Source organism: Apteryx rowi, unplaced genomic scaffold, assembly GCF_003343035.1.
Source record: "Apteryx rowi isolate R43461 unplaced genomic scaffold, aptRow1 scaffold_194, whole genome shotgun sequence".
NCBI classification, from domain to species: Eukaryota; Metazoa; Chordata; class Aves; order Apterygiformes; family Apterygidae; genus Apteryx; species Apteryx rowi.
In genome coordinates, this window is record NW_020448241.1 from 396,816 (window position 1) to 413,778 (window position 16,963).

The following is a 16,963-nucleotide window of genomic DNA, read 5'->3' on the forward strand; positions in this document are numbered from 1 at the left end:
AGAAAAGAAAAGAAAAGAAAAGAAAAGAAAAGAAGAAGAAGAAAGCCCTGAAATGACAGAGAACAAATCTCACGGCTAAGAGAATCATAATGCTGGTCTAAAGAGCAGAAATGTCCTCAGGCCTATGCATCTGTCTGGTGGCGCAGATCAAAGGTATATGGAGTCAGCTGCTTCTATTTTTATCAATAGATGACCCTCATGACACAGATAACCACTATAAATACTGTGAGAGGGAAGCAGTTCAGGGGGATTCAGCAGTTGCTGAAATCCTTTATCATGGACAGAACCAGAGCTGAGATAGCACACAGCACGATAGATAATCATTTTGCAAAGACTTACTGGATCTTTGTGTTATCAGTTATGTTACATTTAGAAAAAAAATGAAATGTCAAGTACCAAAGATTATATAATTTTAATCTGCAGATCTGGTAGCTCTGAAATGTCAGGAATGGTGGGGGCTAAGCCCTGGAAAGTAATGCTACCTTCAGCTAAATTGTCATTTATGTATGTTCTAATCTGCATGTATGTTTTAATCTGAAACTGTTCTTTATTTGTGGTGAAACCAGACAAAACATAGAAAAGCTCTTTTGCTTATTCATTTTTTCTTCCTTTTTCAAAAAACGTTTCCTCATTTTTAGAGACAATATGGGACAACTGGAACAGGTAGCATTAAATATGACTAAACAGTCAACATTCACAGTGAACTGCATCCCAGGGAATAGGATAACTTAAAGATATTGATGACAGAGCACTGATTCAAATACCTTAGTGCATTAATGAGGTGAACTCCCTGTATTTGGAGGTTACAAGTTCAAACTCAAGCTCTGCAGCTGGGCTCTGGCGTACACTTAGGCTTTATGCACCAGCTGTAGCTACAGGGGGCTGGAGGAGAAACCTATTCCTGCTATCAAAGTTATTACGGGAACTGCTCAGGCGTAGCTGTAAGAAACACTGCAGGCACTGTAGGTTAGAAACAGTGCTATATTTAGACACAAATAATGTCTTTCTTGATAAAAAGGAAGGCAGAAGTAGCCAAGGTATGAAACAATGGTAACAAAACCTGGGGAAAAAAAAAACATGCACTAACCATAACTAAGGATTTGCTTATCATAGACAGCTACGTTCCATGAGCCAGTAAAAAAAAATCTGTACAAATCCGAGCATTTTTTTCAAATGTTTCCTTAGTGTTTAAGAAAGAGGAATAGAACTGAAAACCTGTGAAACAAAAATGATAATAACAAAAATGATTAACTTGAAAAACACACTTCTAAAAGGATTGCAACAAATTTCACCTGCATTTAATTTTTATCTCCATGGACAGTTCACTGTAAGTCTGAATTTTGTGATCTGTACTATAAATTTTATACTCATTGCTTGCTATGGATGCCACTGTGAATTCAGACTCCATAGTTTTTCAAAAGATTTGGTCTGAAAGGAATTTATATCCTAAGAGATACTTTCATTAGGTCACATTTCAACAGAAAACCATTCTCTACTTCTCTCTGCTTCCCTTAATATTCCCTCACATATATACACACATGAAAAAATGTTTGTCCCTCAATAAAGGGTACATTTCTTATAGTCCTTCTCTCCCCATCCTGCACAGAGGTCATACTATTTAATATCTCAGAAATGTCTTTGCCAATGAATTGGCAAATAGCACAATGCAAATGCCATAAGGAATCAGGGAACTGAAAAGCTAGATCTCAGAGAGGAAAGGAATCTAACAAAAGAAATACAAACCTGAAAGGGAAATACATAGCATAAAGACTTTGCAAAATCAAATCAGTGTGTTGGTCTGTCTAAAAGGGAGTCCGGCTTTTGAGAGTAATCAGCAACTATCTCTAGATAGGACTGAGGAAATGGTCAAACTAGTCAGACAAACTAGTGAGCCAGGGCTGTGCAGGACTATTGCAGAGCTCTCTCTCCCAAGGCAGGATGCTTTTTCACATGTTTCTTAAATGGTTGTGCCACTCCTGCACTAAGAACTAAGTTCAATACCTATATTAGTTAATTTTAAACTGATCACTGTTGGGAAATCAATAGCTGGAAAAGCAGATATTGAAAAATCCTATGAGAAAATTATGAATGAGAAATAAGTCATAACTGACTGTGAAGGGTAATTAATCATTTGAAAATGTTATTAAGGGAAGCGAGAACATAGCAATGCTTGAAGTTTTACGGTGAGGATAAGTCTAGCTAAAAGCTAAACTCTGGACTCAGCAGTGTGGAAGAATACTTTCCTTCACTGCCAAGTGAAACAGTCCTGAATCATAAATAGAAATGCTCAGTATATGGCTCTAGGCCTCCCTTATTTCGAGGAAGACATCATACACAGTTTTCTTGTTCTGACTACATGTGCAGTGTAGTCAGCTTTAAGAGGGTAGGCCCTGAAGTAGAGAAATCTTGACCACAGTTTACTTACTCAGTAAACAAAGTCCACAGAACTCTATGATACTAAATTACACTAGTTATACTAAACCTTTTCGCATGAATACCCCTAGCACTGTTCCTGACCACCATCATTTGTCACTATGTATGCAAATTAGTGGTGAAAATTCAACCCAGTTTTGGTTTGGCTACATATTTGTCTGGAGGACCCCCTGTGGAAAGAATGGGCTGTGCCCAGATGGATAGAAAGGTGACAGTTCTTGATATTTATTCATTTTTCTCCTTGACTAGGAGGACTCACCATTTCTTTCTTGTCTTCTTGAAAATGGGCATTCACGAACATCTTACCCACAACATAAGGGAGCGCACCTTCAACAAGGTCCACACATTTATCCCACTGAGGCAGTAAAGTTGTGGTTCCATGGATTACCTGTTGGCAGGGGCATGTAACAGGTCACATCATCATATTGTTTAAGGAGAGCAAGTCTGTGTCTAAAGCACATTTGTCAGACAGCTATCAAAAAGAAACGATAGCAATGTTACTTTACAGTTATTTCTATTTTCATCAACTGTTAAGACATATCTTTAAGACCCAAGAGTTATAAAAATTCAAACTTTTTAGAAACAATACAGCAGTAATGACTTAGGAAGACTAGACTTAGAGACTTACTAATAGGAAGAGCTACACAAGTGCTAACTTTAGACTAATCTTGGTAGTGTCTCTGCGACACATCCAAGGTTTTGGATCTGTTTTTTTTCCCCAGCAGGAAAAGATTTCATTGGAAAATTCCAGACTAGCTCAACCCTCAGCTACTGAAGGTCAGATATTTTGGTAGTTCAAAAATTGATTTTCTCCATCATATTGTCTGTAATTAAGCTTAATCAATGACTCATACCAGCGAACTGCATTTACAAATGCTTTTATTAATACTGTACGTGCACTAATAGATTTTCAATGACAGAAAGAACACTGCTTTTATAAGAAAACCACATTAGGCAAACCAATATATAATAAGATAATAGTTTTCTAAACAGAGCCAAATATGAAAATAAACTCCTTTTCCAAATCCTTCAACCTTTATATATATATATATATATATATATATGGAAAGAGTGCTGTGATATATATATATATTTATTTATTTATATTTATAGATTATATAGATATATATATCACAGCACTCAAAAAAACATAACCAAGAAAATTTCTCTCCAGAGTCCAAACAAAACCACAATGGAGCTTTTTTTCTGATGCAGGGGAGCGAGGGTAGTCATAGCATTAGTCATCAGAGCTTGAAATTCCTTCCAAAAGCTCTGTCTATGCATCAGGCACAGAAATTCAGGAGACAGAGCTGACTTTTAGAGTGTGACACATTATCATTACAACATAATAATTACTATTATTATGAGGGAGGTTTGACCATAAAGAGGGCAGAAATGCGACACAGGCTGGGCAACCAATAAAAATAGAGCTGAGAAGAATAGATTAAATCTTTCAGCTGGTTTATTGATATTTATATTACAACAGCCAACTAGAACTCCCTCAAAAACATCCTCCTAATATTAATGGTCCACTCTAAAATGCAGTACTCCAGGTAGCAACAGTGACTATAAATAGTAGGTTTTGAGCCCTCCCAGTCAATTCAGAGCTCCACAACACAATTAACTGATCTCCCCAAGAGCCACTGCACATTTGCTAGAACTCAAATAGCCAACGCAGAGGAGCTGCTGATTTGACAGTCAAGGCACCTTCTCTAGAGTCAGCAGGTTTGTCCTATTTCTCAATCTGAAGTTTCTGAAGTTTTGTTATTTCTTTTTCCCCTCTCTTTGCAAAATGACAGCTAGTTTAAATGTCTTGATGCCAAGATTTTTACGCTTAAGATGTAAAAGCCACTGAYAGAAAATGAGAAGATGGTGAAAAAAAATATTACGCTTATGACATGTGAGGCTCACTGAAGTAATGAATGAACCAATAAAATATATCCTTCACTTTAAGGGTCACTGATTCAATCTTGTGGACATGTCTTTTTACTAGCCATTCAATGTTTTCTTCACTTCTCTGGCAAGAGGTCAGTGGGTCCTCTTTATAATGCTGAAACACTTGTGTGGCTTTGGTCCTCCAGCCTCTGGCTAAACAAGTCTGCTCAACAATAAGTTTGCCTTGGACCTCCGTTTTTCACGTCCTGCCATTCTGCTGACCTATGAAATCTGTTTCCCTGAGCTGTTCACTGCACTTAACTATAGCTATTAACTATTAGCTATTGCTGTTCACTGCACTTAACTAACTCTACAGCTCCAGGTCCCAGAGGCAGATAAGGGGAACGTGCTGCTGACTCACTGCCCTTACTGTGCTGTTCCCAAGCTTTCACAACCACTTACATGAAACCGTGAAGACATTATGTTAATAAGCATTAAATCAACTTGAATTAGATTTTTCCCTTAGCTTCTACAGAAAGTACCCAGAGAAATGACAGCAGCTAGTTAGCATATCAAAAAGCACAATACCTAAAGCCTAGGGGCTTCCAAGGATTTTTCTGCCTGCACTATATAGTATATAGTGTTACATTAGTATGTAATATATTAGTATATATTACAGAGAGCAATATATAACAATATTACTCTCCCAGACTGGTTGATGGTCAACGGTCTATTTTACCTGGCTAACAAGAAACATCCCAGGAGGGGGGACACTTATGGCTGTGGTTCTGACAGCCAATTTCTCACCTTTTTGCATAAAGAACATGGCATCTTTAACAAGAGTGATTTGAACACGATTTCAAAAGTATGAGAGCCTGCCTTTTCTTGTGTAGTTTTCAACAAGCTATTGGAGTTTATTTTTAGGTATTTGGTCAACTCAAAACTATTCCAGTGCTACTCAGGAAAGATACTATGGACCATCTGCATGTCTGGCCAGGGAGGACAGAGCACCCATTCTGCCATGCCAGATCACCAGCAGCACCATGATGAGAGGAGAACAGCCTCCTGTTGTCACACTGTCACCAAACAGATAATTTTCATTACAACAAACAAAAAGCTCACCTTCTAAACCAACAATAAGCTGTCTGCATAGCCTTTTGCCTTTCCTTGTGGACAACGAGGAGGCAAAGCACCTTTTCAGGTGTAGTTTCAGCCTCGGTTTGCTTAAAGAGCCCTCACAGTGTCCACAAGATCATCACTGTGATTTTTAATCAAGTATGTCGGTTTTATATATAAATGCCTATATTAATTAATAGCTAATTAGCTCTGATGCCATGGCTTGGGGCAGCAACTATAATGCTTGGGTTTGGGGGGCTTCTGTAGCCCTGAGTTGGAAGGTACCTGAACAGCTTCTCTGTGGAAATGGCTCATGTATATTTGTGTTACAATTCATGTATAGCTGGCATTAGAGTGTGAAAGAGGTTTGAGCAAGCTCAGAGAAGATGAAATCTTAAAGTTTTGCTTTATCACAGCTGTTTTCAYGCATGCGTAAAAGTAGTTGTTTTTCAGAAGCTTAGATTTTGGCCAAATGCGTTTGACCCTTTGCAGGAATAGCACAGGTCACAGACCTGGCACAAAACTCAAAAACTTTCCAACTTTCAAGTTTCTGGTTCAATACCATTAAAAAATTAAGTTTTTTGAAGGGGAGGTCTCAAAAATTCTTAGCCTGTTCTAAAGGACATATTTTTCTTTAGTATAATACACAAGAATATATATGGCTTAATTGTTTTAAATGAAATCTGTTCCCCTTACCCCCCAAAAATTACTCGAGAAGTGTATTCAGCATGGAAAACACTTCATGTTTCACAAAGGTATAAGCAATGCAAAACAGCAGCTATAATGGAAAACAATAGTGCGGACAGTAGTACCACTGTAAATACTAAAAAAGCATTAACTTACCCGAGAAAATTCCAGCCACCGATACTGAAAGCGTCTGCTGAGGTTAAATAACCTTGAATAAACCATCCTCCACACCAGATAATTGGCAACAGTCCTGTTAAATTAGACATATTTTTATCAGACATTTAAATGCATATGATGCACTGGAAAGCACCCACAGAAATATCTCTACAAAAATTCAAACTGAATGATAGAAACTTCACCTTGAAAATTAATGAGTGATGACCAAATTGATAAATCCCTATTACACAGAAGAATTTGTGTGATGGCAGCCAGTTAATGTATAATTGCATAGTGATAACCGTCTTCTAGAGGATATTTATAATGAGTCTGTCTCCCAGTATGTCATTTTTGGGTAATGTTTTTTTTTCATGGAGATGTTTTCCATATGAGTGGCAAGAACTGTGTCATAATAGTAATTGCATACAAATTTTATGGAGAGACAGCAAAGAAAAGATATTTTTCTCTTGTAAATCAAAGTGAATGTTATCTTTCCTCATTACTAGGACGGGAAAATGGTAACCATGAAACAAAATAAATAATTGTCCATCCCATATATTCTAGGTACTACCATTAACTCATATTTGTACTTTTCATTAGAAGATATCAGTTTGCTTTAAAAAAAAACTTACTAGCCACAGAGTTAATATATTAAGTATTACCACTCATGTTTTAAAGATAGATAATTGAAATAACAAAAAGGGAATTCTCAGTAGCAAGAATCTCATATGAACTGAGGCTGAGAGAGCCAGGAAGAACTTGTTGGAACTTCCCAGGAGACCTGACACCCATGCTCCTTTTTAAAACTTGAAGCGCTTAACTAGAGGATTTATCTAGCCAAAACTGAGCTATCTTCATGCTCAGCAGTGGCCATATGAGGCAAAAGTGCACTGCAAAATAAGCCATTCAACTTCACACAGTCTCAAAAACAAGCTTGCTAATGGCCTAAATATATTATGCTCATTTTGCCTTATAGATAACATAGTTTTCAACAATAGTCATTGCTCTAAAGCTATGGCTAGTTGTTTGCTGTACACCGAGKGTTGCATAACATTTTAGGCAGGTCACAAAGACTCTTCTGTATGGAGGAAATTGCTCCTTTGCACCAGAAGATGCTGTGATGAACTGTCTGAACAAATTCCTTTCTAAAACATCCATTTCTTCAGCCTTCGGTCCCTGTAGGAGTGAAGCAGTGTAGCTGTTCGCACAGTATCACTCCATTAGCTTCACTTATGGATGCATCCCCTACCTGGATTGTAACTGGTTATAAACTCATTTTGTGGGAATTTGTCTGCACACCGGCATTCACCTGAGCCGTAACTTGAATTTTGCCGCTAACCTAGCTCCGATCTACCTACACAAGCCTCCGGCTCAAGATATGCTACTGCTGCAAGCTTAAACTCTTGGTCCCTGAGCTGGGGAGCTGAGAATGGAGAGGCTTAAGGCAGGTTGAAGCAGAATATTGTCTATTAATGACTGAGCACATCACACCCTAGTCCCTCTGGCTGAGCGCAGCCATCCAAGTGGGATTTCACCACAGAGAGCACACGTGTGGCTGTCTCTGCACTGGTATAGGTACAAACAGCATGAAAACATGGCTTTCTGGCCAGGCACAGAGATGTGCAGCTTGGGAAGGCATGCAGTCCATAACACCGCCTGATCTGGGGTATTGCTGTGAGCTGTTCTAGCCAGACTGAAGCTAGTGCAAGAGCCAGACTGAAGTCAGTGCAAGTTTGCATATTCGTGTATAGCTGTGCTACAGTTGCACATCCAGTGACGGTCTGGGCAAAGCATGTGTGTTACTAATTGGTTAAGCTCACGTATTCTGCAAGGTTAGAAATACGGTGAACCCAGCTCAAACAGAAAAACTACAGAGTACAACCACTAACTGTCACCACACTACTGCTGCCACTAACTAGCTAACCGTCAGCACAAAGACAGGCTCTTAACAACCACTAGCATTTGGTGCCACTGGCAGCAGCTTTAGAGGATGAGCAAATTGCTGCAAGTCCTGCCTTTTACACTGCTCATCATCCCTCTCACCACGGAGAGGCTTTCACAAAGCACACACAGAAAGAGAGAGCACCATGGCAAACGTGCATCCTTCTCCCACCTCATTTCCTAGGCTCTCAGGTATAAATTCRTCCCATGCAACTCAGGGTGTAACGCTAGGCTCGCCACAAAACACTAGGCATGTCCCCTCCTTTAGGATCCAGATTTATCTCATAGCACATGCAAATCCGCACAATAATCATAAAATATATCTGACAAATGCTTTTTAGCATGAATAATATACCACATTTATAGCACAGTACATGCTACAGCAGCCAGCACAGTTAGCTGTGACTAAATGATCAAACCATTTTGAGATAATGCTTAGGCTCATTAAAGATGCATTCCAACCTAAGCAACAATAGCAGAAAGACATACATTTTCACCTTTAAACATTGACAGTAAAATACCCTAAAAGATTTCAGCTCTGGTTTGTTTTGTAAATGACCTAAATTCCACAGCTTCACAACTATGTGCCACAGGTATTTCAGCAGAGCTGGCTGGCATCCATGCTCCTGCAGCAGCTACCAAATCCTTCAGTTTATTAGAAAGCAATTCTGTGAATCTAAAACAGTATTTATATGAGTCCTACAGATTACAAGGTTTAAAGACTTCATTTCCATCAAAAGTTTTAGGTAAAAGACCTGAATGAAGTAGACCACTATCATGAAGCAATTCCATGTCACAAAAAGCCAACCAAAAAAATCAGTTCTCCCTTCTGTGTGCTCCTGTTTGTATTTGGAGGTGTTTATCCTTACCTCCAAGCTGGGGAACATTGTTCAAATTGGTAGTGAATGAATGATTGAATTTGTAAAGGATAAATTTTGAAAAGGTGACTTATGCAAAGCCACAAATATCAATGATAATTCAAAAAGCTTTGTAACAGAGATAAGTGATGAAGGAAGGTATCAATTTCAGGAAATATCCCACAATTAATTGGGGTTTATTTTAATTTGGGCAGGTAAAGAGAGCTGACACCACCCAAATCCAAGCTCTCTGATGAGATTGTAATAATTCCTGACTGTAAACACACTAGAATCCATAGATGCATAAAATATATACAACACAACAGGAAAAWTTTCATTTCAAAGCCCAGAAGAATGTTTATTTGTTATTATTTTCAAAACGATTCATATTTTAACTGAATCTGTTTACCTRTTTTTAGCATGTTTATTTTGCCTTTTTGGCCAACTATATAAACTTAAAAATATTGAATGGCTTCATTTGGTTTTAAAAACTTTTCAGTTATAAAATGCCTGCAGTTCATATTTTAGAGTAATTTTCATCCCAATTCCACAAATAAGGTCACTGAGGCTCACAGAAGTTGACCTCTTCACATGGAGTGAAATACAACACCAAAACAAAACACACAAATCCCGTCTACACTTCCGATGAGACTAGAGCGCTTGTTGTTGTAACCTTTGGGAAGATTACAGTACATAGTCCCCTATTTTAACTTTGAAACGATCGTTACAGAGAGAAGTGTAGGCTGACTCTTTCTTAACCAAGATGACTGTTATTGTGATACACACTCCCAAAGGAAGTGGTAGAGAGCTTGTTTGCTGGGACAGTTAAAATTATACCAGCACTTACGAATATCTGTTAAGGAATGCTGTATCCTGTCTGGGAATAAAGTAGGTTACGCATGTAAAATTCTATGACTTTGTAATATTTTAATCCACAAATAAAGTGACAATAAAGAGGATAGATTTAGTATCAGACAGATGACAAATTAATTGACATTTTAATAAAAATAGATCCCCYATACAAATTTTGAGATCTGCTTAAATTTTGTATGCACAGTTAAGTTGTGAATCAAATTATAACTACTTAAAAACCTCTGTCTGTACTGCTAAAGGCACAAGTTCAAGCTAAATAATTCTACCTTAGCACTCCAACTAATTTTTCAGAGGCAGCTGAGGACCACTGAGGAAATCTAGTGCCCTCATCCCTTTCTAAAAAAAGTTTCCTCTTTATACTGCAGGAATTGCAGCGTACTTCTAGATTTGTACATCTATGTTACTTGCCCCATACTGCAAAGACACAGTAATATCAGCAACAGGAAACCAGTTATTCTTTCTGACATCCACAAGAATTGTAAAACTGCTTCCTACAACAGCTGCAAAGGCCTCTGTAACGAGGACACACTTCTACTGAATCCTAYTTATTGCTCTGCTATAATGCACCAGCACACAGGTAACCGGGAAGGGAAATAACAGGCAGGGCACAGCTATGCTGCGGCTGTGCCATTATTTTACTTATATCAGAGCTACATCTATTTCTCCACAATATGCCTTTTCTTCCTCTAATAGATAGAGATGCCAGTAAAAATTAGTCAGTACACTGGAGAAATCACTGAAGACTTCTTACGAAGAAGGTGTGAATTACTTCCGCACTGAATTCCCGAGGTGACTTTAAACTAGCTAGCCCAGGCTTAGTGAAGGCTAGATATTCAGCTTCTTGGGTGGCCTGCAACAGAGGGTCGTGCTCCTGGGCTAGGCTCACAGCCGTGCCCTAGCTTGGGAATTTGAGATAGTCCAGGTTACGTCTGTACCACACTGCAGCCACACATTTCAAGCTCAGTGCAGTAACTTGATTATATTCCAAGGCGTTACCCAGTAAAAAACAGGCAGATTCTATGAAATTCGCTCTGCACCCTGCTTACGTGCTCTTTCCTAGTTAACACTGCAATGGGAACGATTTAATGATTTAAAGTTGTTTAGCAGGTTCTCTGAGGGAACGGTTTTTAGGATGTCATTTGTGAGTCCGTATGACTTGACACTTCCATCACAGAGAATTGTTTCTGCAGCCAGACTTAATTTTCACTCCATTCTTCCCTGCTCTGAAACAAACTTTACCGAGCAGATCTCCTGATCACTGCGGTGGGAACCATCTTTTTGTTCCACATTTGAACAGTGCCTATGCCAGCAGGGTGCTCATCTGCGAAGGGGGCACAAAAGGTGCTGGAATAAAAGTACAATTTAGGAATACAAGCTTTGTGACTGAAAAGAATATGAACTCAGTCAAAGTAAAAGCGTATTTAAATCCACAGTAACACCTCCAAATATTCGACTGCCTCTCCTAATGATGCTGAAWCTCCTGAAGCGATTCAGAAATTAATTCATATTCTAATCACTGAAGCAAGTCTAAGATTTTGGAATGCTTTACTAGGAATTTATCTGTAGAAATATTTACCATGACAAATCAAATTTATGTTGTTTGCATTAATTTAACCTTTTAAACATCCTATGGAGAATGACAAATGGGATTACACATAAGAAAAAGTCATTGTTAAGCCTTTAGAATTTACCCTAGAGGCAAATGCTAAGGCTACATTGTTAGGAGTTTGCATTAATAAGATTTCCTAATTTTCTCAAGCTGGATAACGAGGTTACTTCTGGAGCAAACTATGACATTTTAAGTAATGAACATTATCAGCTAATAGATAAACATGGTATTTGTTATTATGCAGTGACTCTTTGGATGGATTTTATGTACAAGAATTTGAAGTCTACTTGGGTTTAGTTTAGCATTCTATTATTTGCTGTTTCTAACATTTTATGATGCAATTATCTTAGGGCAAGACTGAGCAGAATACGCCTATAATGTCGGTTCACATAAACCCTTATCAGCTACAAGATACACAGCCTGAATATACTGGAAATYGGACAGTGGTTTTGCCCATTCTCCCCACCCTTTGGGAAGCGACCAGGAAGCTGGTCCTGAGCTTCCCTGAAGACGGGCATGGCCATTCTTGCTGGTCATGACTCCAGCCTCCCTCTGCCATGACACACAGGCTGGGTTAACTCCTCTTTAATACTCAGAGCCAATTTTTCCTTGGATAAGACCCAAACGGAAAAAGCCTCAGTGTGTTTACTTTGTGGTTATAGAACATATTTGCATGGATGTGTATTTTTACACAGGGAGTAAATTATTCTGTTGTCTTGCTACATGTGCATCCTCTAAATCATCATTTTATCCCCATTGATATAACTAACTTTGAGATACAAGGCACGGACATCCCAGCCCATTCAGAAGACTTTCTTCAGTAGATTGAAAGTGGTGGCACACTACAGATATTTGTCTGAATTTTACAAAGTAAGGCTGTTCCATGATCTGGAGGCAGAATAAACAGTTATTTTTATTTTTATTACTGTTTGATCTGCTTGCCATTTTTACAAGTGCTATGAATTCATGTRAACATTCTGTCATTGGAGGCATAGAGCAACAATATAAGAACAATGCTTCTGAACTATTCCTTTTTTTTTTTTTTTATGAACTATAAATTTAGTTGTGACCACACCATACAACGAACAAAGAATGATTTTTTGGAGACAACATTCTAGCATTTTTAAAAAGGTCAGCAACACACAGCAGCAGAGAGCAAAGTATCACAGAAACCACTTAGATGCTATCAACAAAGAGATGTTTCCAAATGGGATGTCATCTTCACATATACTTTTTCATCACCTTGCCCACAGCTGTCTTGCTTCCCTGTGCAAAGCACATGTCCAATAAGTCTAATCTGAGCTACTTGCATTTTACAGCCATATTCTACAGAAGTAAATGATTTCACAARCCTACACAACCTACACAAGCTTGTGTAAACCTACACAAGCATGAGAGGCTGAACCCATCTGCAAAGAGCAGCTTTACTGCAACCTCTGTTTTCTTTCAAGTGAAAAAGGTGCTYGAAAGGTACTTTTACTACACACAAGCTAATAGCTAACTCCTCATTCAGACAAAACCAAGCAGACCTTTGTCTAAATAAAGTCTCAATTCCAAGAACATTTGGGGCACCTGAAAAAAACAGAAAGTGTCCAGCATTTGACGTCCCCTCAAAAGTAAGGGTGAAACCATCATAGGATCCTTACTTTTTCCTTTCATTTTCTAGTATCCTGAATAAATCTTTGAAGTACTGGGGAACGCGGACAATCACGTTTTCTGAAGGACCTATATCTTTAAGCTCAGGATAGAGTCTAGTGTCAATCACCTTCTTGATGTATCCCAGCCAGTCAAACTGAAATGACAAAGAAAAGGCTGGTTAAAGCAGTTTATGAAGAGAAATGATAAATTAACTAACTCACATGTTTGAGACTAATGGCTTCAGAGCTTTGCTTATTAAAAAATTAGGAACTATAACACTTTGTCATTACAACTGTTTTCAAACTTCAGTAAAGTTGCAACTGTATTTAAAAGAACAGATGTTATAACTGATAACACATATTCCTAGTGTTATTCCTTTAAAATGCTGCTCTCTGCACACGAAAAGCAACTTTAATTATATAGGTCAGACATTAAAAGAATAATTTTGCAATTATCCCCAACTAACCTGTGGAATCATGGCACTAAGCTCTGATATATTCATTTTATTGTACATCACCTCACTGGTTCGATTCTCATATGGAATCATGATCTGGAGAGGGGGAAAAAAAAAAAGCAATGAAAACAAGGATTATCTTCCAAGGATCCACTCTTACACCATCACTGTCCATCACAACCCTAGTGTAGAACTATCTCACCACTCATCTTCCAAGCATTCATGGCGTTATCTCTCTGAAGATGGCAATTAACTAGGAGAGGTGGAACATGGTTCACTGTCAGTTTGACTCATTTCTGGGGTATTTAATTAGCCACATGTCTCCTTTGAACACTTTGGTATAATTAGAGCTAAACTGGTCTACAGAAATGCTTGTGGATTCCTAAGAGAACACACCTAATCCATTAATACTCATTCATCCTGTCATCGCAAATAGAAACCAACTCAAAACTATATAGCATTAAAGGTCAAATCTGAGATGGGGATGCTGGGAATACTTTTCATCTCTTGGATCTGAACATGCACCCTGCTATGGTCTGATCCCTTCTGGTGGAACAGCTCCAATTTCTCCCTCTTTTGCCCCAGTATCCTGATTTCCATAGCAGGAAACCAGGGTATATAGGCCACACATGAGCTAAAGTGCTCCCCAGCCAGGCTTCTCATCTGCATGAGCAGAGGAGCCAGATCTCAGGGTCTTTGGCAATTGCAGTGCCAAAGTCCAAGGACATAGCAAAAGAAATCCTAAATATAAAGTAAGTTCACTTATAAATGACAAGGGACATTCAGATTCCAAGACGGCAGTTTGGTCCATAATAGAGAAACAGACCAAATAATAGATATAGCTCAAAATTTTCTCACTGCTCAAGAGATACAAGAATTCCTGATGGTAATTCCAGCCCAGCTCTAAGGTAAATCCTATACAACAGGCTTTACACTGGACAGTTTAAACAGGACACAGAGGTTGATGCCAGACTAACTAGACAATTGGCAGTTTTTCAACAAAATTTCTACAGTAAACGTCTGCGGTTTTACTGTTGCTTAAGCCATACAGAAAAAATATGACTTTCTTCTCCCTTTCTGCAAATCACATTTATTGGACAAATCTTTAAACTCTTCTTGAACCCACTTGCTCCCTTCCTCTCCCCAAATTTTCTCACTTGCTCCAGTAATTCAAATCTACCTGAAATCTTCCTTGTACACAACAAGCTCTACCCAAGTATGCCGCTCCTTCCTATGTCCAGAGCATCTTGCCTTATTCTTGATGTCTCTCTTCCTGAGTTTGCACACAAGTCCTCCTTTATGTATGTTCACTTAAAATGAATACAAAGGAACATGGGGTATAGTAAAAGCCCAAGCGACAACAAACAGGATGGTCTGTCTTGAAATCACACTAAGATGTTTACACAATCTATTGTGCTCATTAGGAAACACGTAACAATCCATGTCCCTGGATTTATGCCTAATATCTGAACATATTTTAGGGGGATTTTTCATACTAAAGGGAAATTAGATAACTGTGAGGTAGTATGACTTGTTCCATAAAGATATGCCCTACTAACCTGGAGGACTGTTACATGATCCATGTCATCTTATGTGGCACTTCACATGTACACTAAATCTGTGGATTAAAGCTCTGTAAGACATTTGTCAAGTAAAGCATTGGAGCTATCAGAGGTAGCAATGCATCTTCTTATCACATTGCTAAAACAGAACAAACATTTCCTGTTTTTCCAGTCTACTAGGTCACAGAGAAGTATTTGACCATTAGTACCAGACAGGTTATACGGTGGACTGTGGTGCTAAATAATTGAAGCTAAATATTGGGCTTTATGTAAAGGTTTGACAAGATTTCGGCTCTGCTTTCAGCAGAGAGATGGAAACACACTGATTTACTACCACTGTGGATGGCCCTCAGTTCTGCAGAGACACCGTTAAAAAGTATTACTGCCTTTCCTCCTTTCGACGCCAAAAGCAGAACCCAGGCAAGAGTCATTTTTCCACTGCATCACCTGTCCTGAACAACAGCCTTCTCTAGTAACAGCAGACCCAGCATTTCACAGGGGACAATAGGAAAGATAGCTTCTTTCCTTGACAATACAAAGAAATCCTCAGCTCAGCTGTCAATTCTGCACATCAGTGTCAAGTATGCCCCAACTTTTGCTGGCTTCAGCACTGAGAGAAATTCTTCTCTCCAGCTTTGGGAGAAGAAGAAACATTAGGGGATTTTCAATTCCTGCAGCAGACATACTAACACATGCATACCGGGAAGCAGAAATGCTGTTTTAGCCTGCAACGGTCCTAAATTAAACTCCACAAAGGGGCAAAAATATGGCTGAGTAAATCAGTCAGTCACTGAGTGCCAGGTATAAATCTGCTTTAGCTTTGCTAAAATCAGCTTGGTCCCATAAATTAAAACTCTTGGAGTTTCTTGTCCTCTCCCCCAGGGTACCCCAAGAAAGCAGTTCAGGAACTAACTGTGGTACTGTTGAAATCACCATCCTTTCATTAGGAAGTGCCAATGTCCTACATCAATCTTGTACTACTTTTAGACTGTGCCTCAGAGAATCAACACAGTCTGCTTCTTGAATAGATGGTAATGTAGCATCAGCTGCACAACAGGGACTCAAATTCTGTCCAAATTCAGGATTAATACTAACATTTCAAAGGACCAAATGTATTTGGTTAGTTTTGTTAGGGCTTTTTTTCCCTCCAGAATAAAATAATGAGTTTCACAATTAAGTAATGCAGGAAGATTGTTTTGTTTTGGGCTTTTCACTCTTCCTTTTTTTAATAGGTTTCACTCTTTTCCTTCTCCTTCCAAAAAATATTATTGCTAAGGTGGTTGATATAATGACTTTCTATTTTGCAACTTTGCAACAGGATTGCACTTTGTTTTTAAAGCTAGTTTCAATCCCACATAAGAAAGTTACCAACCTCAGCTATTTTAATTTCCAGTCTTAGAACTGACTTCATATCAGACTCAGCTCGTGAAGCATTTGCACCCAGAAGCACTGCTGTATCAACCATGAACTGCAAAAAGGCATCTCGGTACTGCAAAGAAAAAAAGAGTGAAATGATGACTGGATTTGCTCTTGAACACAGCTGTAGCAGTAAGCCGCAAGTGCACAGATACAGTAAGGAATAGAATACCTTACACTTTTAGGCCTGTGCAACCAGACCAAAGTAATACTTTCCCTGCCTTGAGTGCCTGCTTTTTCATCAAGGAGAAAAGGGGAAATAACCCCATAAATATACTGTACAGGAGAGACAGAAATACATGCTGTGGTTCACTGAGTATAAATTTCAAGATATGCAAATGACACT

General features: G+C 38.6%; 1 protein-coding gene across 1 annotated transcript in view; it reads right to left on the reverse strand.

Annotated features, from left to right (window-relative positions):
• PHEX (phosphate regulating endopeptidase homolog X-linked) overlaps nucleotides 1-16,963 on the reverse strand; it is a 103,338-nt gene that overhangs the window by 56,511 nt on the left and 29,864 nt on the right. The window contains exons 7-11 of the mRNA XM_026062860.1: nucleotides 16,574-16,690; nucleotides 13,652-13,735; nucleotides 13,194-13,339; nucleotides 6,268-6,361; nucleotides 2,693-2,821 (exon numbers count right to left, since the gene is read on the reverse strand). Of these exons, the coding sequence (XP_025918645.1) occupies nucleotides 2,693-2,821; nucleotides 6,268-6,361; nucleotides 13,194-13,339; nucleotides 13,652-13,735; nucleotides 16,574-16,690 (570 nt within the window). The remainder of the gene's footprint in view (nucleotides 1-2,692; nucleotides 2,822-6,267; nucleotides 6,362-13,193; nucleotides 13,340-13,651; nucleotides 13,736-16,573; nucleotides 16,691-16,963) is intronic.